The sequence below is a fragment of the Xiphias gladius genome, chromosome 24 (assembly GCF_016859285.1).
Source record: "Xiphias gladius isolate SHS-SW01 ecotype Sanya breed wild chromosome 24, ASM1685928v1, whole genome shotgun sequence".
Taxonomy (NCBI): domain Eukaryota; kingdom Metazoa; phylum Chordata; class Actinopteri; order Istiophoriformes; family Xiphiidae; genus Xiphias; species Xiphias gladius.
The window spans coordinates 3,602,075-3,629,659 of NC_053423.1; the positions used below are offsets into that span (position 1 = coordinate 3,602,075).

The 27,585-nt window shown below is 39.5% G+C and overlaps 2 protein-coding genes across 3 annotated transcripts in view; one reads left to right on the forward strand and one right to left on the reverse strand.

Annotated features, from left to right (window-relative positions):
• Window positions 1–15,701, reverse strand: part of LOC120786823 (ubiquitin-conjugating enzyme E2 E2-like) — a 72,516-nt gene extending 56,815 nt beyond the window's left edge. The window contains exons 1-3 of the mRNA XM_040122518.1: window positions 15,569–15,701; window positions 12,210–12,407; window positions 5,695–5,745 (exon numbers count right to left, since the gene is read on the reverse strand). Coding sequence (XP_039978452.1) covers window positions 5,695–5,745; window positions 12,210–12,400 — 242 coding nt within the window. The 5' untranslated portion in view covers window positions 12,401–12,407; window positions 15,569–15,701. The remainder of the gene's footprint in view (window positions 1–5,694; window positions 5,746–12,209; window positions 12,408–15,568) is intronic.
• Window positions 15,702–16,517: 816 nt separating this feature from the next.
• sf3a3 (splicing factor 3a, subunit 3) lies at window positions 16,518–25,886 on the forward strand. 2 transcript variants are annotated; one of them, XM_040122385.1, is made up of 17 exons: window positions 16,518–16,661; window positions 17,434–17,481; window positions 18,174–18,226; window positions 18,597–18,702; window positions 18,791–18,863; window positions 20,286–20,377; window positions 20,473–20,555; window positions 21,270–21,408; window positions 21,515–21,583; window positions 21,712–21,779; window positions 23,228–23,335; window positions 23,431–23,500; window positions 23,651–23,815; window positions 24,951–25,061; window positions 25,260–25,350; window positions 25,437–25,492; window positions 25,588–25,886. In XM_040122385.1, the coding sequence occupies exons 2-17, from the start codon at window positions 17,473–17,475 to the stop codon at window positions 25,663–25,665; spliced, it is 1,371 nt and encodes a 456-aa protein (XP_039978319.1). In that variant the 5' UTR covers window positions 16,518–16,661; window positions 17,434–17,472; the 3' UTR covers window positions 25,666–25,886. The 2 variants fall into 2 exon arrangements, with proteins under 2 accessions (XP_039978319.1, XP_039978318.1); XM_040122384.1 differs by lacking the exon at window positions 16,518–16,661 and adding an exon at window positions 16,692–17,316.
• Window positions 25,887–27,585: the final 1,699 nt, after the last annotated feature.

The window sequence follows — 27,585 nt, forward strand, 5'->3', positions numbered from 1 at the left end:
ACAAACGTTGTATGGTCTTCATTTTGAAAAAAAGCCTCCATGCAGAAACCATGACTCAGAGTTAAACTACTTTCCACTGTCCAGCTGGCCAGGAAAATAGAGACCTGCAGTACATTCCTATGTGCTGTGCTGAACAGATGTGACTTCTGGACAAAAATGAATAATACATTTTATTTTTTTATATGAAGAGGGTTGATTGTAAATATACTGACACAAAATACCACCTATCGTGGACTTAAGTTTACAATTATTGATTTTAACTTGTGATGCTGCCTTCACCACATAATAGTTTGCATATTACATGCTTTTGATAATCCTCAACACAACAGAAAATACTCTACTGTTTATTACTGTTTTTGGTAAACATACAAATTTGTGATTGCCTTAAATGGGAAAATTTGTTTCCTTATCTTCATTGCTCACTAGAGTGTGATTACTCATTTTTAGGTGACTATTCTATCTGTGGTGGCTGTAGGAATATGAAATTAAGCCTGGCTACTATTATCTTGAATCACCTCACATTCATGCTGCCTGACATTTGATTTGCTTGTTGCTTCTTCATGTTGCATGGTTGTATTAACATCACTGATGTCACTGGTTGGTCACAGAAAATAATGCTATGCTTTGTTTCTTGTGCTTTGGGCGGGATTAATCTGTGAGGGGGCCCTGGGGCTAAATTTTGCTGTTTGGTCACTAGTGACATACCACCCCACCACCATCCCTACTACCACCTCTCACTCTCTGTGGATTACCCTGTCACCTCCAAGTTCCCTTTCAGTACAGTGCAAACTACACATGGCTCTAACATTATATGCCCAGAAACCCAGAAACTAGTATTACACATATGCAGGAATACTTGTCGACATTTTGCCTGGCTGGTAATCGCATCCTTCATGCACAGTGGGATTCTGCCCAACAAACAGTTAAGCAGAAGTGGTAGACAGTGCACCCAGACTCTGATGCAGCTGATCCCATGGTAATTGCTGTTAGTAGACGGCGGCCAAAATAACAGTCAAACTCATTAAATACATGCCATTTGCAGTGTGAAGTAATTCACACTGCAAGTTCCTCATAGTTCCCCATACGTTAATGTTTCCTTTTGTAACAATTTATTTATTTTTCATAATGTTGAGCAGGTGTCTTTCTTTTAGATGAGATGATCAAAGTTTACTGCAAAACACTTCAGGAAAACCTACACACGTCATCCAAAAAGGCAGGATTGATGCTGATCCAGCAAAACAAAAAGGAACCTGCATAGATTGCCCAAATTTAAATGCTGTCATTTTGAAGACATCAACTTGGACTCCAAGAAATCAGGATGGGTATTTTTCTCTTTTTTCCCCCAATCTTTTATATACCAGATGATTAATTGATTAATAGAAAAAATAATTGGGTGACTAATCTGTAATGAAAATAATCATTAGCTGCAGTCCTATTTCATTACGTTTAATTTTATTTAAATGTTATTCTTGTCTAATGTTATGCTCATCTCTGAAACCGCATTAAAACCATTTTGATTCACTTAAAGACTACACCGAGCAGCAGAGTAATTAAGATTAAGATTAATAGCTCTTTAAGGAACCTTATACAACACCTACACAGTAGGGGGAACAAACTTACTGCTTTTGAAAGACCAAATTATATACTAAACTATGAGTGTATGATTGAATGTCCAAATAAATTATAATAATAAAACAAGTCTACTTAAGGTTTTTAGACTGGTATTGCTTAACTGTCAGGGCAGAACTTGCACCAAATGAGCGAAACTGCTGGGCCGAGATCAGTTATTTAGTAAAAGACCAATGTAAGATGAATTTGTCGATCTTGCCCTATGGTAATACAGCTAAATGTATTTCTTTGTTATCAGCTTTGGATAATAGCAGGAAATTTACTAAACATTAGTTGACAGTTTGGCACAACAATACTCCTGCTCAAGTCTAATCACTTGTTTGTCAATAATGTACAGTAATTTAATGAAATGAACAAAGCATGCTCATTTGCATCAAAACAAAATACCACCTATCATGGAATTAAGTTTACAATTATAACTTTTTCATCACATAATACTTTGCATATTACATGCTTTTGATAATCATCATCCTCAACACAACAGAAAAGACCCATTTTTGGTAACCATACAAAGTTATGATTGCCTAAATTGGGAATATTTGTTTCCTTATCTTCATTGCTCCCTGGAGTGTGATTACAAATTTTTAAGTGACTATTGTTTATGTAGTGGCTGCAGGAATGTGAAATTAAACTTAGCTACTCTTTTCTTACATAAAACCAGTCCAACCCAGATGACATAAACATAATTCACATTTTGTTTTTTGCCACGTTTTATCTGTCATCTTCCTTTAAGAAACTAAACCAGCCCTTTACGCCAGACAACAATGAAAGCTGAGTTGTGTTTGAGTCAATCATATCTAAAGCCTAATTGTCATGGCTGAATAGGCATTTCTATCATTCAACCCATTCTGCACTGATACTCTCTTCTGCCTTATTACTTTCATTCCTTAGATGATACCGATATTCACTGGGAAGTTATTCCTCTGGAACACACAAAGTCTTACTGGGATTAAGGAGAGAGAGAAAGCAAGCAAGCATGAATGATAGTGTGAGCGAGCGAGAGAGCATGGCCAATTCCCCCTTGGAATCCACACATTGTTTCCCCGCAGCCGATGGGGGATTCTTATCAAAATGCTGCCAGGACTATCATGAAAGGATATGGTAATTATGGAAAACACACACACACACACAGCCAGCAAGGCGACCAAGTACTGGGCTAATATAAAGTGTCTGGTGTGGGGGCTATTTACATACCCTTCCAGAGTGCTTGTCACATTCAATTAATTACTCTCTGGCAGTGTGACAAAGATGATTAAAAAGAATCACGAAAAATATTTCCTCACATGGCTCCAAAAATTCCACTAAGTCCTTTTAAAATGAAGCCAAATGAAAACAAGGCATGCTGTCTTAGTAAAAGTTAAAGGTGGGGTTTTTTTTTTATTCATTCCCAAGAGGGATTACAGTACCATTGCTTCTATTGAGGAAGGGAATGTACAAAATGAGCCAGAGAGGATGCTTTCTGGAGCTACTGTGATCATGAGCTGTGCTTTATTCTGGCGGGAGAAAAAAAAAGAGCTAAAGCCTGTGGGGTAATGAGCTGCATCACAGCGTCCGTTCATAACCCCTCGCATCTGATTTCTTTCGGCGAACACAGCCTATTTAACACTGTCAGATCAATTAGTAGGTGAAGAAAGGGCTGGGGAGATGTGGAGCCTTTTGTTCAAACAGTCACTGTGTGTGAGTAGGTACAGTACTATTTGAGGGAATTTATCTCGGCAGAAGGTTTTTTAATGTTCACAATGTGCAATTGTGCTTTGCTTTTTGCTCAAAAGAACAGGCTGAATCAGAATTGTTGTGGTGAAACATGTAGACTAAATCAAACACTGGGGATGTGACAGCCTTGTGGGCAAATACCTCAGGGGGCATATGAATACAGAAATCTACATTTCAAGTAGCACCGTGCCTCCAGTGGCTTGCATGTCTGACTCCCCCTGAAAAATGCTCAAGCAGCTTGAGCCAAAATTTTCACTTATGACTGAGGATTCCCGACTTCAGCTGAGTCCCATTTGTCACAACGGGTCTTTTTAGTGTGGACATTCTTCAAGGAAGAACACAAAAATGTCATTTTCCATACAAGTGTCTGTCCATGAAATTTCTTTTTCCCCCTCTGTTGTTTGGCCCTTTGTCACGAAACATAATGGCTTGCTTCAGCCAGATTAGCCTTGTCTTTGAAATTGGAGGGGCCAACAAACAGCCTGCAGGTGCTGTGGAGATCTCTCAGACTCTGAAAGACACTCCCTTCATAAAAACAGGTTTATCACCTGCTAAAAGAAACAGTGGCTGTTTATTTACAATGCAGGCAGCGTGGAAGATGAATTGTTTTATTCTGAAAGGTGAGAGGCTTTATATCCATTTATGTCTGCAGATACAAAACTTTCCAAAGGTGAAATGGCAATTTTAAATGCCTTTCAAAATGAGAAATCCATTTGATGAGTGAACATAGTAAGTCAGCAAGTGCTGACCATGCAGCATTTGTCAAGAATTACAACAGATGAAAAAAATCTTCAAAATTTATAATCAATGCAAACAATGGATGCAGCTGTTCTCTTAAGAGAGTTATTCTTAGCTTGGCTAAGAATGGCTGCAATCATCATCTGGTCCATTTTACATTGTTCAGGTGTAGTTATTTTTCATGCATTGAAATCACATTGGTTCAGAGGTGGAAGAACAGAAATCTGGTTGGCTGTTGATGGATGACACTGTTAGGTAGAGATCTTCAAGTTAACCCGACCCATTAAAATCTCAAGACCCAAACCTTATTAATGATGATCTTTTAGCAGCTAGAGTAAGAAAATCTAGACAATAACTCCACATTAAGTATACATTAAATATCTTCATAAAAAATCATTAAAAAGGACCACTAACTCTATTTTTCAGAGCCACAGGATTCCTGCTCATGATACTGCATTATTTATCAACATGCCAGGTATCAGATGGGTACACGTGGATGGAACTGTGAATTCCTAATTAAAACCCTTTAGAGGAATTATGGAATGTTAGTTTAGTAAGTCAGTTTAGGTTTGTGAGTAAAAATAAGTGGTTAAATGAAGAGCTACAGAAGCATGTAATGAAGCTAAATGACACCTTCTGACTTTGCTGTCCTGTGTACACCAAAAGGAAAATGAGTACAGCATGCATCATCATTCATCACAGCAGCTCCGCGCAGTTTGTAAGATTTGTATATAACACCAGTAGACAGACATGCTAAGTATATTAGAAAGGTTGAACGTGATGGTGTATCTGCCCTCGGGTCAGCATATGGTACATATATAACTGAGGTTGACTTATTTTAACAACACAATTGTATAAATTGTCTGAAACAACAGAATTCAAATTTGCATGACTTTAAAAAGAATGATGGTGTATAAAATGTCTCCAAAGGGCTGATATTGACTCAAGTTTTCCCGCAGTTAAGTATATAGGTTTTAAATTTGGGGAGAATAGCACTGAGTTAAGGTATCAGAATTGGTATCGGAAGAGAAAAGGCTTGATTGGTAATTCCCTACTTTTTGGGTTGGGTGCTACTATTTGGAGTGACTAAACCCAGCTGCTCTACCTACAAGCATGAGAGCATCCATGCATCATTGAGTTTTCCTGCTTTCTCAGCCCTACAGGGGCTGAGCCAGAGGAAATGTCTACACATCAGTGACTTACTGCCTGCTCAGACCTCCGACTTTCCCTTGCCCTCTAACACTGCTCCCAAAAATCATCCCTTTGAGAAGAAGTACTAACGCTTACTGAACAGAAAGCCCACACAATCATAGCGCTGACTGAAATCTTGATTGGCAGGAGCAACTCTGCCGTTCACCACGCTCTGACACAGGAGCAAAATAAACCATGCAAACCAGTCAAGCCACAGCACAACACTGTTGCTACTGTGATCCTAATGGTAAACACTGCAAATACAGCACAGTAATCTACCTATGCTTTTCATGTGACTCACTGAGCCGGCACAATCCATTCACACAGCTCACACAGGCTCACATACACTCGCGCATTCACAAAAGTGCCTAAGGAGTCAGAGCAAATAGTCCTTTTAAAAACACACAATCAACAGGCTCCTACCTGCAATTTGGCGGAGGGTCCAAGGTTATCTCTGCTAGCTCCTTCTGGATTCTGAAATGAGAGGAAGATCTGTGTTATAATCACATTCCCAAACACACACACAAAACACAGACAGTTGTATAAATCCTGACTGTAAAATCAATCTGTAAGTGTACACACTGAATACCTCATTGATTTTCTAATGAGCTCAGGAGCACTGTGATTGAATACAGGAACAAGTCCTCTCACACAAGATCAACACGGGGATGCATGGCTGAATATTTGCTATTTTCTAACCATGTTAGCATAAATTGATATTGATGTCAAAAGGCCATGTTGGATAAAGGAATCGTATCTGATGTATCTGGGTAAATTAATTTTACTGCTGATCATGGTCCTGTCTCAGCCCTCATGCTTTCAGGAAGCGGTTGGGAGATTTTCCACAGTGGGCACATAAAAAAAAAAAATGTATAATGAACAGTCTGTCAAGAGGCCAGATTTCTCTCTGGTTAAGTATTCATTACATTATTATGCCAGTGATTTGCCTACAAGGATCTAGTAGCCAGGTGTTTTACTTGGTGTTTTACTTTACTATCAGCCAATCAGCTTTAAATGCTGCTGTTATTCTCTCCTGTGCAAAGTGTCACCTCTGCCTCATTTCATGTTTAAGGAAGTGGGAGTGAGTTGCTGCCTCAAATGAAGCAGTTTTAGTATTTTGGGGTCTTGTTCATGGGTGAGGGGAAAATGGAGCCACAGGCAGATTGTCATGGAATTGTAGATGCTCTATGCTCCTCCAAGCTCTATCTTCTGACAAAGATCTTATGGTCTGAAAAAAAGCCCAGAACAGGTACTAAATGGACCTTGACATGAGATTGTTTCCTTAACTGCTGTTTCCCAGAACGAACTCTGAACCTAAATAAATTAAACGTTTAGATTTCAAACAAATCCTACTGTCCCAATTACAAATGGCACACTAAGTGTACTGTGTCCTCACAGTCTTGCAAGTCCGGACTCACAAATTGAACTCCCAAGGACACAAGTTCAAACATGGCATATTCTGTACTGAGAAAGACCTTGAGAGAATTTCCATTTCCATTTTTCCTCTTTTCAATTCCCCTTGCAGCAAATGTTTAAGGATGCCATAATAACAACAAAACTAAATAACTGACTACTCTTATTTATCATGCAGTCTGTTCACTCAGCTGTTTGTTAGTTGAGACATAAAAATAATTTACTATTGCAAGAGAGAGGGAGAAGAAAGACAAGCAGTCAAAAATGACGTGATATATTGTTTCAGCAATGACATGGCAATGAATGGATGTGCAACAGTCACACTGCAAAGCAATATGATGCTTACTTACATTATACTAAACTTTTACTGCTTAAGAGAAGCGTCCTCTGTCAAATGTGTTAAAATGGCACTGTACTGTACACTGAAGAAAGAATACACTGTACACATCTGCAAGAATTATGGATATTGACAGGTGTACTTACATGCTTAATTTACCATTTTTGAGGAAAATAGTATCTTATTTCTGCCAATCAAGTGTAATTCGAAAGGCAAAAGTCTCAGTTTAAACACAGTTACAACAGTTAAATAAACAAACCTTTCCAAATTACAGACTAATTTGCTTCAGATTTCTCCCAAGGTTCCCCATTTTGAAATGCAGTGAAGTTACTAAAAAGTCCAAATTATCATCCGTTTTCCAGGTAACTTAGGAACCACAAACATTTGTTTAGGACCATCTTTCTGTCTACATATTTTGGAAAACTTTCAGGAGCTATCAGGCAAAGATATTCCTTTGTAAACAATTTTCTTATACCTGATACTGATGTACAACTGAATGCAAAATTGTTGTTGGCTGGCTTGACACCAACAAAAAACGATTGTTTTGTGAGGGATACCACTACCAATTCATCTTGGACAATGGTTATGGTTTATTAAAAGCTGTGATGATGAAAATGTCTGCCAAAAAGAATTAGCAAGCCTAAAGGTCCAGGCATGAAGTGGACTGCATGCAGGGGCAATTGGTTTCTACTACTACAACTACTACTACTACTACTACTACTACTACGAACTTGCAAGCTAACCATTAACCCCGTAGTGCTAACACACTAGCCAGCCGGCAACATGCTAGTGCTTGTTTGCCTCAATAGGTCTCCAGCTAGCTGGCTTGCTAACTTTGAATTAGCAAGCTTGGTTACTCACAGAACAGTAAGTTCACACAACCTATTCAAAAGACACGTTTGTACCATCGGCTGATGGTTTATAGATAGGTTTCCTGTTTACAGTTTAGGATACACATGGAGCAGGAGAGTAGAAAACCCAATGCCCCACTGTCATGATAGCTTGAATCATTTGAAGTATTTAGAAATGAAGCAGCTTGCTTGAAATCAGTAAAATTACTCTTAAAACGTGAAGAGCTCTGGCTATCTAACATGTTACATCTTTCCAGTGAAAAAAGACAGCTACTATAAGCAATGACACAAGACTACACAAAGATAGCTCTTGCAGGTAGTGAGAAATGAACTGTAAGTTTTTCCCAGACCCAAACCACCAACAGGCAGCAAAACCAAAGAGGTCCTCACTCTCAAAAGTAACATTAGCATTTATGATTATGTGACAGTTCCATTGACATTAACTGTTTCTGCTCAAAATCTTTAAATTCTGTTTTAAAGGTTTCAACAATACAAACTACTTTTAGCAATTATGGCACTGTCATGCACGTTAGTTCAATGGATTGTGTTTAAATAGAAAGCTGCACCAACCTTTGACAGCTCTATCTACCATTTTTGACTTGTCATGCACTTAGTGCGTTTTGTCACTTACAGTAAAACTGAAATTACCAGTTGTCTGGTAGTAGAGCAGTAAAGATGCATAACATTTAACGGCAACATTCCCAGTTCGATTCTAGCCAGGTAGCTTTGTAGCATTTCCTCGCCCTCTCTCCCCTTGCATTTCTTGTCTGTATATCTACTGTTTATCAACAAAAAGGAAAATGCCAATGCAAGAAAACTCATATCACTGGCTGTTTAAGGCTACTATCAGAACTAGCTAGATTATACGTGATTTGAACGGCCACACTTGAAGATGGAGTGAAATGCTGATCAAAATGGAGAGGGGGGAGACATGACTTCATTTTAAAACAGGAATAACAGCACACATTTTCAGACAGTCTCTTCAGGAAGACCTTCAAAGTGTTAAGTTATTCACATGAAAAGTGCTACAAATAGTTGTGAAACAAATGAAAAAAACAGATCTAGAGAGAGAAGTTCAATCCTTGGCTCTTTTCTCCCCTCTGCACACCTGGCCAATCACAGTGTGAAGTGGTAATGGATGTCAGACTGTCGGTTTTGTAAAGTTAGAGAAATGGTCGGACACAATCTCCCCTTATCCGACGTTGGAAATGTGTCGTGTGAGCAGGTTCCGAAGCTATTTGGCCATCCCACAAGCAGTTCTGATAGACTATACTGGTGCCTTAGCAGTTACAGGGAACATATTTGTGCCAAACGTCACTACTGTCAAGACAATTTGAAACTGGTCAAAGGCATAATTTGTGTATCGAAGCTATTCGATGTAAAGCATGCTGGCTTATTAGGAAAATTGTGTTTGAAATATATGTTGTCTTGTTTACAAAATAAAAACAAATAGTAAAAAACTGCTAGTATTCGCTTGTGTGAGGTTTTTCTACACTGGGAAATGTAAAATAAAAACCACACAAAAAACAAAACAAAACAGTAACTTAAGAATACAATGCCAGCTAAAGAAATGCAGCTACAAAAAGTTAATAACCATACATCATGTTAAAAAAACTTCTGGATGTTACGAAAACATAACAGATTGATGATATATAAAAAGGGTAAGAGTATGCAAGGAGGGATTCAGTCGGGGAAAGAGGGTAAAAGACATATATTTGCAAAGGAGCCTGTAATACAATCTCTACAGTTATGGAGTCATTCTCAGCTTGAGTGCTTGCTGTGTAATTTAATCTGCAGTATTTCCTGAGGTGGCACATTTTGACATCATAAGCTGGGGACCTGTTGGGGAGAGTGCTGCAATGAACGAGGCCAGGGGAATCCAAAGGGAAAAGCACTGATTGTACTGTGAGTTCTTCATGCTCGTGCATGGCCTCTTTAGTGAAACAGTTGCTTTCTCTAATGTTCCACAGCTCACTGCATTTGATAATCCCTTGAGACACTGCTAGCACTAAACTATTACATTTTGCATGCCTCGACAAATAAGTCAATATCATCTGAACATAGCTTTTATAATAGAAAGCACTAGGTTTGGCTTGTGTGTAGCAGCTAGCACTGAACGCAACTAAAAAACAACTATGGCTTTCAACCTTCCTATAAAATGGTAACCCTGGAGGTGCTTATTTTTTATGTTGTAGCCATCTTTGGTGATAAGAAGTCATCGCTGTGATAAAATGTCAGATGTGGCTGAAGTTATAAGAGCACAGTGCATCATATCCTTTGTGCCAGAGGATTTTCTTTCCTGGGAAATACCTGGAGCAGAATGTTTACAAGAGCAAATACAGAAGCTTTCATTGAAGTAGTCAGACAGATCCCAGGGAGTAGGGACACAAAAAGACTGTAGTTACCTAACTTAGCTATATGATAGCCAATATGAGCAGACAGTTTACATTAGGGTTTTGCCCCATTTGAATAATACTGTACATTTTTTTCCCCTAGTATGGTGGGGAAAGAAGGGCAATTGTTTTTCTCCACCATATAATCTTTAAGGTGTGTGTACGCCTAAATCAAAGTGTTTGTCGGGTGGTCGAACAAGGACTGAAAACCCTTTCCACCAAATTTTTCCAATGTTAGAATCGGGGAGGTCTGTTCCCTGCAGGTATTGTTGCTTTCCGTAGCCAGCAATTCAACAGTCACTCACTTCACACAGGTGTGGGAAAGGAGGCAAGGGCTGACCTTTCCTCTCAAGCTCTCTTTTTACAATCAACAAACCCCTGCTTGTCACTTATTGTATGCACAAATAAGCGCAGCACTAAGAATGCCTGCTGAGAAAGATTGTCTAAAAGTGTGCACAGTTAACTCCATCTGAATGATTATTATGTCTCTCCGTACTCTATGACAGCAGGCATTTCAACCTGCCGTCAGGTTTGGCTGGTCGGAACAACTACAGACACTTCTGATTTTCGATATGGTGGGATAACACGTCACACATGCTAGATGTTTTCACGTCTTTTTTCACACTTGCTCTCAGACACAGTTGGAAAACATGTTGTACAAACTAGTTTGTTTCAACATAGCCCGGCCCTTAGGGTCCAGTTGCACATGTATTTTTAATACCAACATTTCAAACCCAATTTAATTAATTTCAATAGAATGGCTGTTATCGGTGGATTAGCTTGCAGTGGCAAAGTAAATCTACATGAAATTTTCGGGTAGTGTTCAACTTTGGACAAAATTACACCATTGACCAATTACAGATGACTTGATGGTACTGACCTTTGGCAAAAATATGTTCCCAGTAACTGTTAAGGCATCAGTATGCTCTGTTAGAACTGCTTGTCGGATGGTCAGATATCTTTGGAAACTCCCTTCCCTTCCCTTGCACCTTTCCGAACCTCAGGTTAGAGGGGCTGTTTCTAACCATTTCTGTAACTTTCCGAAACTAACAATCCGACGACCACACCCGTTTCAAGCTGCGATTGGCCAGCTGTGCGGATGTCAGAAAGGAGCCAGGGTTTGAACTTCTGTCTCAGGCTCTCTTTTTTCATTCATTATACAAGTATTCCAGGGGAGTCTGTCTGAAAATGTGCACCCTTATATCCATAATGATGAACAATACCTTGTCTCCCACATTCAAGTGTGGCCGGTCGGAACAACTATAAACACATCTGATTTTACGACTTGGTTAGATAACACATTATACAAAGTAGACATCACCAAGGTGTGAGAGAATGGATGTATGTAGACACAACAGAATTCCAAGCAGCTATCAACATAACAAGAAGCACTTTTTTGCATGATTACAACATATTTAAACGTTACTTTTAGTGTTCTCTTTGTTCTCTTGGAGTAGCTCAAAGACAACTCATAGAACCGTGTTCATTCACTGCCGTCTTAGCAAATAAGTACTGAGACTGGACAAAAAGAACAATAGAACAATTCCTTGCCATGATTCACTTGCGTAGTTGTCTGGTAGGGCTGTCTCAGGAAAAGGCCTTGAATGAATAGGAAGTGAGGCTTCCATGTCAAATATCTTGTTTGGAAGAACACAAGTGCATGATGGTTGAGTGGATGAAGAAAATTATTTTTCTGTTGATTTTCTAAATGATTCCTCAAGTAACCATAAGCACAGAAAATCTCAAGTTATACACTCACTATTTTGATTGAGAGATGATTTCTGGTAATGTCAAAAACCAACACAGCACGGAACACTCAGCACCAAAGACAAAACAAAAGAACAATTAAGTGGCAGATGACCACTTGAGCAGGTAATCAAAGCGAGGGCAGGGCAGGCAGCAGAGAACACAAAGTAAAAGACAATCAGTGCGAAGAAAATCTACCTTTTGGCACTGGTGGAGAGCTTGGCAGCGGTCTTGCTGGAGATTTTGGCCTCCTTCTTTTTGGGCTGGGTCTGATCCCGCTGCTCGGGGCCTGACTGCTCCGGAGGAGCTGCCTCCCTCTGCTCAGCATCCGAGCTTCCCCCACTGGTGTTGGGGCTGTCGTCCGGCCTCGGCTGTACCTCATTGGACATGCTGACACTGCAAACACACAGGCAGTGTTAAGCACACACAGTGTCTATACAAAAACACATACCTAAAAGGTTTTATGCATCACATCAGAGACATGATTCCTTCATCCGGACGGGTCTAATCAATATTTTTTGAAGGCTGCTCACATTTTCTGCTACTCTTACAGAATAGATACATTATCAGTCAAATCCACCGTAGGACAGAAGGATGATGTTCACTACCTGACACGATTTTAACTAACTACTGCAACTAATGATTATTCACATTAACCACTAATAATCCACTGATTATTTTTTCTATTTCCCATCTGTAAATGTCTTGCTTTGTCCAATCAACAGTCCAAAATCCAAAGATATTTAATTTACAATGACATAAACAGAGAAAGGCAGGAAATCCTCATTTTGGAGAGGCTGGACCACAGAAAGTTTGGCATTTCTGCTTAATTAATCAAGCAGTACTCCAGGTGAGGGCTTTTTTTGCATGTCTTTTCCCATATAACCCCCCACCCCCACCCCCACCACATGTACACACACACACACACACACACGCACGCACACACACACGCACACACACACGCACACACACACGCACACACACACACACACACACACACGCACACATTTCCTGTCATCTCTCTACTGTCCACTTTCAAATAAAGACATACAAATAAAAAACTATTAATTAACTGTCAAAATTGTTCTAGAAGAATTTTCTGTCAATTAACTTTTTATTTCATTCATTTTTGCACAAAATTTAACCATTGTCTAATATTCTCAGTAAATTCAGCTACTTAGTGTAGTTGTCTGGTTAGATTATTACCAACTCCATCTGGGACATTCATAGAATTCATAAAAACATAAAATGTTTCATCAAGCTTCTCGCATCTATCTGCTAACAGTTTTATGAATCTCTGGACAGAGTCATTTTTTTCAAGAATGAAGAAAAAGCCTTCATTAAATTTAGGCCAGCAACTAATGATTGTTTTCATTAAGAATTATACTGCAGCTTAAGTACTCATTGAGTGATTAATTGTCTGTTTTATAAGCATCAGATGCCAACTGCAATTTTCCAGAGCCAAAATCACATGACAAGAGCTTTACAGCTCTATGAAGCCCTTATATAGAAGTCTTGGAAAATATCACTTTTGAATGATTTGGAAATTATACATGCCTTTTCTTCCTTTGGGATAGTGAAAATTTGTCAATTAATCCATCAACAGAATATTAACTGACAACAATAGTGACTGTTAAAACCAAATTTGCAAATATTCACTAGTTCCATCTTCTCAAATGTGAAGATTTTGTGGTGTTCTTACTCTTCTAAGACAGTAAATTGAATATCCTGGAGTTTTGGACAGTTAACAGACCAAATGTTAAAACAATCATAAATGCAGAAAAAAACCAGTAGATGAATCAGTGATCAAAACAGTCATTAGTTGCAGCGCCACTGATGTTATTCCTCCTCTGAAAGGGTTCTCCTAAACACCCCTACAGAGGTACATTTGAAGCCATGAGTGTAAAAAGTTAAATACAGACCACAGATCTTTTACCACTCATCCTCAGAATCACCCAAGTTGAGCATCTGCTGGTCATAAGCCTTGAGTCTCAATAATGAAAGACAGCTACAAGGTCATGTTCACTAAATCCAATTCCCCCATCACCCTGTGTGGGCGTGTGTACGTGTGTGAGTGCCAGTGCATGTGTGTGTGCATGCGTGAACGTCAAGGTGAATGCCTCTATTTACATTCCCAGGTCCGGAATGAAAAATGTACGACACAGATGAACATGTGTGAGGGCGTTTTTACTATGTGCTGTTGAGCTGCAAATGAATATCAAACTGGGCAGAAGTAAGGACAGACTGTTCAATAAACACGACAGCAGCTTTGGCAAGCCAACTTGGCTTCTGACATTTGACAAACAGCCACGGCACACAATTATCTGATGCAATTAACTGCATTTGGTGGTGAGCTGATATGGGGGATAACTGTGGGATTATATGGGTTAGGATAACACACAGGGGCATCATTTCAAAGGTTATCACATCTACATTACATACTCTGGTGAATGGAATCCTCTCAGGGTAAGCTGTTATTATTATGTAGGAAATGATGTGTTTCCAGTTGTCAGGTGAGGACAAACACACAAGGGTAAAAGCAGCAGACAGAGGAAGTATATCACTTTGGGCTCTTGCTCACCAGAGACTGGGCAGACGTCTTTTTCCCGATTGGTGTGAAACTGTCAAAAAACACCTCAACCATAACTACCAACCTTGGTTAAGCATTTCAGATTGTGTGTTACTGAGCAGGCCCTACCGAAAAACACGCACCCCAGAGAGGGGCCAGATGCATTCCGTGCACTTATGTGAAGAAACGAACATGTCAAATTCCCTCCAAACATTGGGCAGCTAGCTTAATGCTGCCTTGCTTTTCGGTAAAAGTATCGTAAATTTATTTCACTTTAAATCATTACTGAATCAAATTATTTTGTAGTTAACAAACCAAGCTCTTTAAAAAAAAAAAAAAAAAAAGAAATTTCATTTTTTACATTTGGTCCGCACCGTTAGCTAAGCTCACGTATTTCAGTGGGAAAGGTCGTGAGACTACCTGGCGAGCTCTTACGGAAGTTTAAATTTTATTGGACTTATTTGGAGTTTCGTATAATGGATGTACATAAAATTAAACGATGGCTGCTGATGATTTTTAAAGGTCTTGTGGTATTGTTGTAATGTATACAGTATATACACGTTTAAACGGGCGGAGGTTTAAAATCACTGATATTTTGGACTGAGTTCGGGGGGTGCTGGGGGGGGGGGGGTTCTCTCCATTCTGTGTCAAACAGAAAAGGCACGTATCGGGCTAATGTTGAGGAGCAACCCGGTCCCATGGCTTCCTGGCTATCGATGAAGAGTTAACAGCAAGACAGCCTCGGTATGAGACATCTTTATAGGTAGAACAAGATAGAACTGAACAGCACACTTATCCGATATCTAGCCTGTCCACTATCGGAGCTCTCACTGACCACTGCAAAATCCGCTCCAGCACAAAAGACAGAATGCATGCCCTCTTCTTTTCCCCAACCACCACCATCGCCCCCTCCCTCTAGAAGGTAACGCAATAAACCTTCATTCTGTTGGTTGACTTGATTTTTTAGAGAAGAATACGGGAGACTCACCTTTCTACGCAGGCTGGACGCACAGAGGCAGGAGAATTGTGTTATAATGTCCACTGTATTTCCCGTAATCCGTGACACTGGTCGTCCGCTGCTCTCCGTCCGTTGCTTTGACTGACTGCTGGAAAATGTGCCGAACCACGGCTGTCAGGGTAGGCGTAATTACAACCCTCGCTTCCGGTTTCAGCTGGCAAAATAAAAGCCCGATTGAGCGGGTTCTCGTGTTTTTCATCGGAAATATGAGTGACGCATTGCAAATGAAGTCCGTCTGCATTTAAGAGGACTATAGGAAACTATAGGAAATTAACTATACTCCGATGTTTCCAAGAAGTTACTCACTTTTACATTGGAAGACTCTTTACTTCTGCACATACTGTATATATTTGCACAAATATTTGCGCAATGCAAAAAACACGTGTATGGCCTAAGTATTGTAATGTCCACCAATCTATAATCTAAATCTGCTCATTGTAATGTATATAATATATATATATATATATATTGAATGCAATTTTCTTAATTTCTTATTTTGCTGCATTTTGTTGTGCTGTAACATGATCCTAAATTGTATCTTAAATAACATACTGTTTGTTGTAAACTTTAAATCATGGTTAATATTTTGGCAGTTTTTTTTTCAACTAAATGATGCAAAAAGTGCTGTGTAACAATCTATGACGAAAACTATCAATTTACACAGCTCCTCCATCTTTCGTTAGTTTTTGCTCTTGTAGAGAAGACAACTTAAGCAAAAAGTTTGGAAATTGGGAAATCTGTTCCCGTGATTATGCTGGTGAGTTCATTTTTCTGCAACATTTTCTGCCTGAAAACAGAATTTTATCATACCCCCCCCCCTCCTTTTTTTTAAATCAAACGTTTAATACATTTATTTTTCGAAAGAGAATCCCCACTTCCGGTCTCTTCCTTTTTACCGAAATTTGACCAATCAGACCGCCTCCGTGCGCGCTCCCGCGCGAGTGTACCCGCAAGATGTGTGCTGTCTGAAGCGTTATGGCAGGCTTTGATGGCAGGGTAGACTACAAAGGAAGTGGAAAAGAGAGGAATATCATCGGGGCTGCCAATCCATCTTGTTTGCAAAGTATGCATATAGATTTCAGAGGCAATTCCCTGCGTAGTAATGATTTACAGTAACAAGTAAGAGCAGTGGAGTTGTTAATGATGTCTGTGCTTTGGTGACCTACAACTATAGGGAGGCGAGGGCCACATGTAAACCTCATTACTCAATTCATAAAAAACACTGGAGCTAGTTAATATATTTGAAATGAACAGTAAACACACAAGATAGACATATAAATAGTATAATTGACTATGTGTAAATAACTGAATTAAGCCACTCCAAATGGTGTCATTACTTGATTGTATGTAGCACATTTCTCTCGTAAACGAATTCACTGACATTTTAGAAATATTGTTGCCTTTATTTGTCTGTGGTCTGTGTGGCCAGGTCTCCACTGCGGAACCCTTTCACGTGGTTTACGTTTCTCTATGCCGAGTATAGTGACGGACCTTAGCTCCTCAACATGCGCCATTGACATTAAACGTATCCCAAACGGCGGGGGGCCAGTTTCTTTCATTTTTTACTAGCTAGTCAGGGGCCGTAGCTCGTCTTAAGTAAACGTCCGCCTCATTTTGAAACAATGGAGACTATTTTAGAGCAACAGCGTCGCTATCACGAAGAGAAAGAGAGGCTAATGGATGCTAAAACGAAAGAAATGTTGCACAAGAAGTCCACGGTAAGCTGGCCGCTCTCTGGTAGCTTTAGCACTGTTGCTAACCAAATATTGAAAACATGAGAAACATCTGCAATTTAACCGATGTTTTCAAATGCGTCTTGTTTCTCTTTCTTGTAGCTGCGGGAACAGATTAACTCTGACCATCGAACAAGAGCAATGTTGGATGTAAGCAAGAGTTTTGATTTGTCATAAACACAGTCTGGCTAACGCTAGTATTGGTTCTAAGTTAGAGAGGTAATCTTTTTCTTGGGCTAAAGTTAGTTAAACCAACATGTTAGTTTAGTAATTTCATTTATGAAACAAGTTTTTCTAGCGTTAAGCAACGTAGCTACGAGAAGAGAGTGCCACATAGACATTTTTTCCTAAAATCTATCCGTTAAATATCTCTTCATTATAAAATAACAAATATGATTGCATTCTTTACTTTAAGCGTTATACGTTTTGTTGGGATCCACTGGAATATATAAGCACGCAAGTGATTCACCAAATAGGTTAATATGAACTTAAATTTCAACATCTGTTAACCGTCAACATTGGTTAACTCCTTAACTCCTCTAAACTATGGCCGCTGTACTACAGTGCAGATTTTAAAACTGAAAAATGAAATATTTCAAGGAACAATTCGCTCCTTTCTGTGGACTGCATATAACAGAGCACCCCGACAATTCAGAAGTGCTTCACAGTGAAACTTTGCAAGTTAAACAAAACAGCCATGTACTGTTAGAAGTTGGAGGGTGAAGAGACAGTGGTGGGAAAAGAGTTTGGTGAGCCATTTTCTCCATGTAATGCATAGGAATTTAGGTATAATTTCAGCAGCTGCGCTGTATTACCATTACAGTCTTCTCATCTTTTGACAGAGGTATATGGAAGTGAGCGCAAATCTCAGAGACTCCTATGAAGACAAAGATGGGTAAGCCTTTTCTAAGTGACTAACTTGCTCCAGTTTAAGTGGCTACACCTGCCTTAACTCATATTCAGATGTGTAAAAAGGGTCCCTCTCCAAATCATAGCTGTTACTGAAGGATCATGGTATTATGAGTTGTTAAACACAATACCTGTTGTCTTAGCCTTTTCACAAACATTTGCTGTTAGAATTTTATTTTATTTTATTTTTTTTTTTTTAATTGTCAATTTTTCATCCTTATGTTTTAATCATCGTGGACACAGGGACTGTAGTCAGAAAAACTTAGTAATTTGTGGTGTTTATTGTGGACTATTACATTCAGCATAGTAACTTAACCTTTTTATATTGATTAAAAAATGCCTTTTCTCATTGAAAGAATGAGGAGGGATGAACTTGCTGCCATCTCAGGACCAAATGAGTTTGCAGAGTTCTACAACAGACTGAAACAGATAAAGGAGTTTCACAGAAAACATCCAAATGAGGTAGTTAACCTCTGTAAATTGTCTAATTACGCTCTGTAAAGCTTTTGAAACTGAATATTAACAATATTGCTGTTTGAATTTCTTGTAGATTTCCATTCCCATGTCAGCAGAGTTTGAAGAGCTGATGAAGGCCAGAGACAACCCCAGTGAGGAGGCTCAGAGTAGGTTCTGTTGCACAACACAACTTTGACCCGACCACTCTATCTTTGTCATGGCCAGGTTGAGCAAATCTTACACTGGTCGTGACAAAGGTGTTTATCAGCTGGCCCTGTTAAAACCCAGATTTTTCCAGGCCAGCAGTGAGATAGTTCACATGAAATGAGAAGGGACTTTAACAATGAGGCCTGTCAAATGCATCATGCACTGATCCAGATCAGAAGATAAAAGGAAAGTAATTGATCCCTATTCTGAAATTTGGTTTATAATATAATCCAGTGAGGAAAATCACAGAATGCAATTCAAAAGCTACATTGTATAAAACTAGCATATAAATAGTAACAAATAACACACTCTGCCACCAGTGCTATAGACAGTTACTAGAAACATGTAGCTGGTGTAATAATCCATGTTATTTAATTAGATTTTTTGTTTCTTCACAAAGTCGTTCCAAAGCTGTAGTGATTGAACAAATGTACAACAGTCTGCAGTAATGCAATTACAGCCAGGATAGCTTTGAAGAAATCCAGATCAAGAGATGAATTACCCACAATAGATTTTCTGTATCACACAATTGTGGTCAAATACCTAACCTACTTGCTTTTTCTTATAAACCCTATAATATGGCCTGTATGGATGTCTATGGTGACATTACTGATATAAAATCATTCATTCAAATTGAAAATTTCCATTTGTGTTCAAATGATGTGTGACAAAAATATCTTATCTCATTTCTGGTGAAAACTAAAAGTTTGATAACAACACTGTTCTTCCAGGCCTCTTGTGTGAAATCTGTCAAATTCAGTTATGAAAGTCACCATGAGGGAGACCATTTCCATTGCATGTGCTTTGGAAATGTGCTAAATTCAGGCCTACAATTCAAACATCAAAGTCAAGTTTGCAGTCTATTTTTCATGTTTAGGTTGCACCCTTCGGTCTTATCTTGGTTACAGTTCATAACATTCATCAGCAATGTGTGTGTTATTTGCTTAAAAACCAATGGCTGCTCATAAATCATTATCAGTTTGTTTTTTTTTAACTCTCAAATATAGTCAGGCTCTATTAATCAATACATTATTATTATATTATCTCTAATGTAAGAACTTGCCTAAAACGGGCAGACTCTGCTGCCTTGTATACTCCTCAACAGTGTTATTTGAGTCTGTCATCTCTGGGCAGTATTTGGTCCATGGCAGGGTCCTGTAGGAATAGTGACTCCATATTTTCAGACAGGTGACTGCGGAGGATGCTTCAAATACATTTGAGCCTGGCTTTCTAATATTAGGTTGCTCTTTAACGGGTTAGCTGACCACCATTAAGATGTAGCCCAGTTACAAGTGAACTAGTTACGATTGATGTTCTGGGTCTGTGAGACTGGTTCCAAACCTGTAATGGATGATGGAGTGAAATCTGTGTATCTTCCACAGACCTGGTGGAGTTCACTGACGAGGAAGGTTATGGCCGTTACCTTGATCTCCACGACTGCTACCTGAAGTACATCAACTTGAAGGGAGCTGAGGTTATGATCCCTTAAGTCTGCATAATTCCTTCTTCACCTCCAAACTAAAGGGTTTTTTTTTTTTTAACCAATGTCTATGCTGTCTCTTTCTGCAGAAACCTGAGTATATCACTTACCTGTCTTCATTTGACCAGCTGTTTGACATCCCCAAGGACAGGAAAAATGCTGAATACAAAAAGTAGGTCCATCAAGCTTATTCTGATCAGAGCTGACTGCTGACACCATTTAAGTTTCAGTGTTTCTGAGTTTAAAGCACAGAACAAATCAACGGTTGGAGATTTAAAAAAACAAGGAATCATGCAATCTTCCTGTTGAACTAAATTAAATTTAAATTTCTGACTCATCCAGCAGCCGAACACACTCGAGACATTCTTCCTACAATGGAAATTAAACATTGTTCAGAGAGTTTGTCCCAACACTGTTGCAGAAGTTCCAACAAATGTGTTGCACTCGCAGGTTGCTTTGGTTTCACCTTCTGTCCAGTTCATCCTAAACCAGCTCCATGGGGTTTAGCTCTGGAGTCTGTTCTGGTCCTCCATCATGTGAAGCCACTGTCTAGTTCTGTTCTTCTAGTGTTCTGGGTCATTATCTTGCTATAGGATGAAGCCCTGACCAACCAGTCTCTCTTCCTTTGTTACCTGCCTTTTTTCTCACCATTCTGAGAGCAATATAACCAGTTTCTTAATCCCTGAAAAGGGTTGTTTTTGTATGAGATTTTACAGGATTGTTCAGTATTTGGTGACCTAAACTTTTTTTTTCCTGCTGAAATTTCAATAAAAACTGGAAAAATGGGGGTGTTGTGAAACTTTTGACCCGTAGAGTATATATAGCTGTGTTGATCTGGATAACACAGATAACACTGTAAGACTCACGTGATGTGGTGTCTGTGCAGGTATTTGGAGATGCTGCTGGAATACCTGCAGGACTACACGGACAGGGTCAAACCTCTGCTGGACCAGAACGAGCTCTACGGCAAAGTGCTGTCGGACTTTGAGAAAAAGTGGGAGAATGGGACCTTTCCGGGCTGGCCTGTAAGTTCTCCTGTCAGGGTCTTCATATGTGATGATGGTTCAGGTTTCAGTTATTCCCCTCATCTGACTCGATACTTTTTTCTGAATCTGTTTCGTGGGAATGTAGAAAGAGACAAGTAGTGCTTTGACACATGCTGGAGCTCATCTGGACCTTTCTGCCTTTTCTTCCTGGGAGGTAAAAAATTGAAGTGCTCATACTAGAAGATCTATCATTGAATATTAATGCTAAGAGTGCTAATATATGCGTGTGCTGATTTTTTATTTATTTATTTTTTTCCTCTTCTTTCTTATTCTTTCACACAGGAGTTGGCCTCCTTGGGTCTGGACAGATTGAAGTCTGCCCTCATGGCATTGGGACTGAAGTGTGGAGGGTGAGCATGTTGTTTGCAAACAGAAATAACATTAAAGCAGTAATGACGTAAATCTTGCATACCATGATTCCATGGAGAGTTCACTTTAAAAGAGCCCCCAGTTTCGGACCCTAACCCAAAATGAGATACCCAAAGTGTGGTTGAGTATCTTTTAGCTTTCTTTTAGCCATTTTTCACCGTAGGAACTTAACAAAACGTACAGTAACATGTAGCCATTGTCACAGGTTCTGCTTTTGTTTCCACTGTTCTCTACCCAGTTTGGGTTTTCAAGATCTAAATTTTGACTCTGCTCAATCGGCCATTCTGCATGCAACTTTCCGATACTTTCATGGGTTGCTGGCAGTGATGCCAGTTTGTGAGAAGACATGTCCTCGCATAACTACAAGGAAGGCTGCGAAAAACACATCCACAGTATGAAGAAATGGGGATACAACACACACCCAAAAAGTTTTAAAAGATAGAAGACTGTAAAAAAAGGATCACAATATTCACTGTGGAGGAAACTAAAAAACTGGCTCTACTTGTAAATGTTTGCTCACAGATGACCATCTGTGCTTTATCTGGACAAAGGGAGCTAACTTTAGTTTCGTTTGATCCAGTGACAGCAGCTTTACTGTAGGAAATGGAGCAAAGTTAGCTGCTATTATCTTTCTGTGGGAAACGAGCAAAATGACCTCTCAAGGCATACGATGCGCGTCAACACATCCAAGTGTCCGTACCCTGACGACTAATTCTGTCCAAATGATACCTTCAGTCTGTGCTACAAATGTCATTAAATAACACAATGCTGTATAATGCGCTCCAACAGAGTGTGTGTGTTGGACTAAAAGGACGGCGTGTGGCTGCCAGGCATCCTTAATTGTAGCAGAGAAAAGGAAGGAAGCGGCTGATAAAGAAAAAGTAGCAACAACAAGGCTAATTAGTGACAGGAAGCAATTTGAATTTTGCTACGGAGTAAGAGACATAAAAAATTGATTATAGCTGCAACTAACAATTTCTTTCACTGTCAGTTAATCTGTTGTTTATTTTTTTGATGAAACGTTTAGTCAGCAAATCCTCAGGTGAGCAGCTGAAATCAGCAAATGTTTGCTTGATCAATTACCAGTAGGATTGATTGATTATCAGAATCGATTATGATTAATTTTTTCTGTCGATCAACTTGTTATGACAGCACAAAAAATTATGCGGACTGGTCAAACAGAAGCCACTCACTAGCTAGAGCATGTGTACATCATTCATTCCGACTGCAAGCAAGGACTTGAGATGGGAATTTCTCTTAATGTTTTTGACCTGTAAGCCACAGTATCCCTCAGTAAATGATAACAACACAGCTATCTGTGCACCTCGTTGTCATTGGAAACAGGTTTAGGCAACATAGAGAACGTGTCGCTTACTTTGAGACAGCGTAACTTGTTAGATTTGTGAATCTGTGTGTATGCTTTGTACAGGACTCTGGAGGAGAGAGCTCAGAGACTCTTCAGCACTAAAGGCAAATCCCTGGAATCACTGGACCCTTCACTGTTTGCCAAGAATCCCAAAGCCAAAGGCCCAAAAAAGTAAGTGGGAGTAAAAATTCAGTTTAGTGCTGACAAAGACTTACGATAGGGTTCGTTGTATAATTCATAACAGTTTCCATCCATCACTCCTGCAGAGACACGGAGCGTAACAAGGAAATTGGTTTCCTGGAGGCTCAAGTGTATGAATATGTGGAGATCCTCGGGGTAAGTGAATATATCTTCAGGTTAACTCTGCTGTTGAACTCATATGAAAGATGAGAGCCAACATTTGGAGGAACGTGTTACCTGGCTAGCTGTGGTCAGCGTGGGCTCAGATATGACAGTTTTAATGACAGACATTGTTGGTGGTTAAAGGAGCAGAGGCAGCTGACTCATGAGAACGTGCAGAGGAAGCAGGCCAGGACCGGAGAGGAGCGCGAGGAAGAGGAGGAAGAGCAGCTCAGTGAGAGCGAGAGCGAAGATGAAGACAACGAAATCATCTACAACCCCAAGAACCTGCCGCTGGGCTGGGACGGCAAGGTGAGGCTACATTTGTTCTCTGGGACAAAAGAACACAAATCCGACATTCGGAAAGATTTTCAAGAAGCACGAAGCCATCTGCCTGGCACTGGTGGACTGCAGAAATTGAAGCTACATTCCCATTTCTCCTGAAGTTAGCGCTGCTTTCTGGCTCAGTGGGCAGCTCTTGGTGGAAAAGGCTCAGTATTGGACACAGTTGAACAAAATATGACACCACGTCCTGAATAAAGTTTAAAGAAATACGATAGGTTTTATTAGCTGTCAAGTGAATCGAGTCAGCTGAGCTCAGAGGCACGTGGTAGAAAATTCAGTCCAAACGAAAATGACAGAACTGTCACCCATTAAAGAAGTGCTGCATTTTGTGCTAGATGTAGATGTGTTCTGTGGTGCTCAGATAGACAGTTAAAAAAATCTTAGCATCTAATATTTTATTGTTTTGTTTTTTTTTTTTTTTTTAAAGAATGACAACCCTTAAAATCACATCTTTGCTGGTCTTCGGTGGTTTTTAAAGGGGCACAGATTTTACACACACATAAAGCCAGGACTGCAAAGCCTGGGAAAACAACTGTATAATGTCTTCAGTGGCTGTGTAGGAGCTTTGTCGAGAGAAAGTTACCTCTGACCTCTGATGATGTCCCAGTGTTGTCAGGCTTATCTCTGCTTGGACTTGGAGGCCACACATTTATGACAGAGAGTCTGCTTTACAAACTGGAACGACGAGTTTGAAAAAACCTGGGCACTTATAAAGCAGGGAGGTGCTAACAAATAGATGCTGGTTGTTTCATTATGGGACCCAGTGTTTTTTTGGAACTTGACACATGCTAGGAAGTAGAGGTCAGGATACCTCAGTCTACGCTGAATCAGTCTTCAGCATTCTTGTTGTTCTTGTCTAAAGTGGTTTATTTTGAGTCCACCGACTATATGGGAGGATAATACTTACGTCCCTCTTTGGTGCAATATCAGATGTCTTTTAAAACCTTGCTTTATCTTTCCGTGTTGAATTTTGTTTTGGGCTGGACTGGTCCAAACTTCATTTAAACTGGTACATTGCTCTGCTTCTATGCGCAGGTTCATTTTTGCTTCCATGTCTCTACTTTAGCTGTGTGTTTGCTGACTACTGCTTTATTCCCTCCAGCCGATTCCATACTGGCTCTATAAACTCCATGGGCTGAACATCAACTACAACTGTGAGATCTGTGGAAACTACACTTACAGAGGACCCAAAGCCTTCCAGAGACACTTCGCAGTATGTTGTTGATTTACTAAGGACTCGCTGTTACATAGTCTTATTAGATTCAGTGCGCAACTTCAGCTTTTCTAACAGATTTTGCACTGTGAGCTTTATAGAACAGCCAAAAAGAAAAAATAGGAGGCACAGAACAGTGCGTGTGACATCAAATGTTGAATACTGAGACTGAAGTGTGTTTTGTGTTGTGTTCTCTAGGAATGGAGGCACGCTCATGGTATGCGCTGTCTTGGAATTCCCAACACCGCTCACTTCGCCAACGTGACTCAGATCGAAGACGCCGTCTCTTGTAAGTCTGCCAAATCACGAACCTCTGGATTTGGAAGATTTCTGGACTGTTTTAATAAGTGATTTGTGTGTTGTTTCCTACGTCAGTGTGGGCAAAACTGAAGTCCCAGAAGGCTTCAGAGCGGTGGCAGCCAGACACAGAGGTGAGTCCACATTGATTGAATCGGCACAACTGATTGGAAAGTATGCTACCCAGTGGCACTGTACATACTTAATCCATGACTTGTGCGTTTTTCAGGAGGAGTATGAGGACTCGATTGGAAATGTGGTCAACAAGAAGACCTATGAGGATCTGAAGAGGCAAGGCTTGCTGTAGATTGAAGCGAATTTGAATGAGTAGCGCAGAGGGAATGAAAAGATCTAACTTCTAAAGAGCGACCTCAAAAATTTGCTATACTTTTTATCACTGATTTCCCTGTTTCTTATTATTTGTAAGTAGTAGTGTTGTTTTACAGACTGTCCCACCCTCCATTCCTCCATTTGATAATTTTGTAATGTGGCAACCATTGACTATTATAATAAACTCCTTACTTTTGACACTGCTGTTTTACTATCACGTATTTGTCACTTTGCTTTGCTGGTGAACCAGGGTTTATTATCAGTGCTCAGACTTTACAGCGGCTGTGCAGACAGACCTCGGTGAGCGTGCTTGATTTAATGGTGCCACTGACTTGTAAGCCTATTTGAACTCTGGTTTACTACTGTGATTTTATAGTGGCATTAAACGCTTGAGGAATACATTAAAATGTTGATAGTTATATATTTTTCATTTTCAAGCAAGCCCACTTAGGGCATAGAGCCTTGTTTGATCCTCTATTCTAGGATATTAAAGGTATGAATGAAAGGTTTTCTCCTGGCAAAGAATAGTTGGATCACATACAGTATCTGACAGGAAATAACTGAAATAAATCTGTGAAACTGCATCCAACATAAATTTTAATTTTTTTTCTGTTACATCCTGCAGAAAAACTTGTCCTCCGTGTTTTGTGCCACCATGTTACTTATGATAGGATATTATGAGATGCTATTGAATAATTTGTTCAGATAAGATAGAATATACTTAATTGTTCATGCAGGGAACTTCGTCTTGGACATCAAGAGCACTGGTGCCAAGATTCTAAAATATAAAGACATTCAATACATGAAAGCCATGTTGTCCTGTTTTCATGATGCTCATTAACAGAAGATTAATTAACATCACTTCATAGTAACTGGTTCATAGGTGCCAAGGCAGAGTTGACACCAAACATTACGGTGTTATAGCCTTCTTTACCAGGTCAGCAGTGACGGCAGCAGGGCTCGTTGTGCTCTGCTTGGTCTGGTCATTCCTCCCTTTGAGAGGTAAAGAGAAAAGTAGCCATTCATTTAAACCACCCTACAGATACTGTACATGATGAACGGACGCATACTGAATATTTGAAAGGTTATCGTCTCAACACAGCTACTTCATATTTTATGTTATGCTATGAATAGGATGCCATAAACTGACATAAGATAAAATAAACACTGTAGTTCAGGGTGGACAAGGAGGGGGGTATAGGGACAGTTGTGCTAAAATGACTGCAATTGAAAGAAACTGATGTCCACATATTCCGGCTTTGTGCTTTATTAAAATGATTATAATGATTATTGACCAATAATGTGTCAATAATCATTATTGACTAACCTGCAGATTATTTCCTTGTTAATTGCTTAATGCTCTGGTTTGTAAAATGTGAGGAAATAGTAGAAATAGCCTGTTTTGTCCAGAAAATCTTCACTTGTAAGAAGCTGAGACCATTAAACCGTTAAATGGTTGTCATCCTTTGCTTGAAAAAATGCCATTAAATATGAATCGATTACGAAAATAGTTACTGATTTATTTTAATCATATCAAACTACCTGAGAATTTTTTTGTTAATTAATGAACATTTTGCCTGCTTTACACCAATCAGCCACAGTTTGTTCACAGTTGCAAAAAGCAATTAAAAATGTATGAGGTACCTTGATTGTCAGATTTAGCCAGTTTCAGATTACTCTGGAGTGGCATGACTAATTGGCTTCATTTCTAAATTTGAAGCAGGGACAAATGAGCTTTTCATCCTTAGACGGGGAGCAATTTCTCTGCTTGGTAAGTCTTGGCGCATACAGTCATCAATAATGACTGTAATTACTAGTAAGCAGTCAGTGCATAAATTAAATTAGAAGACACGATTTTGATGCTACGGAAGCACTGATGTGTTATGTGGCATGATGA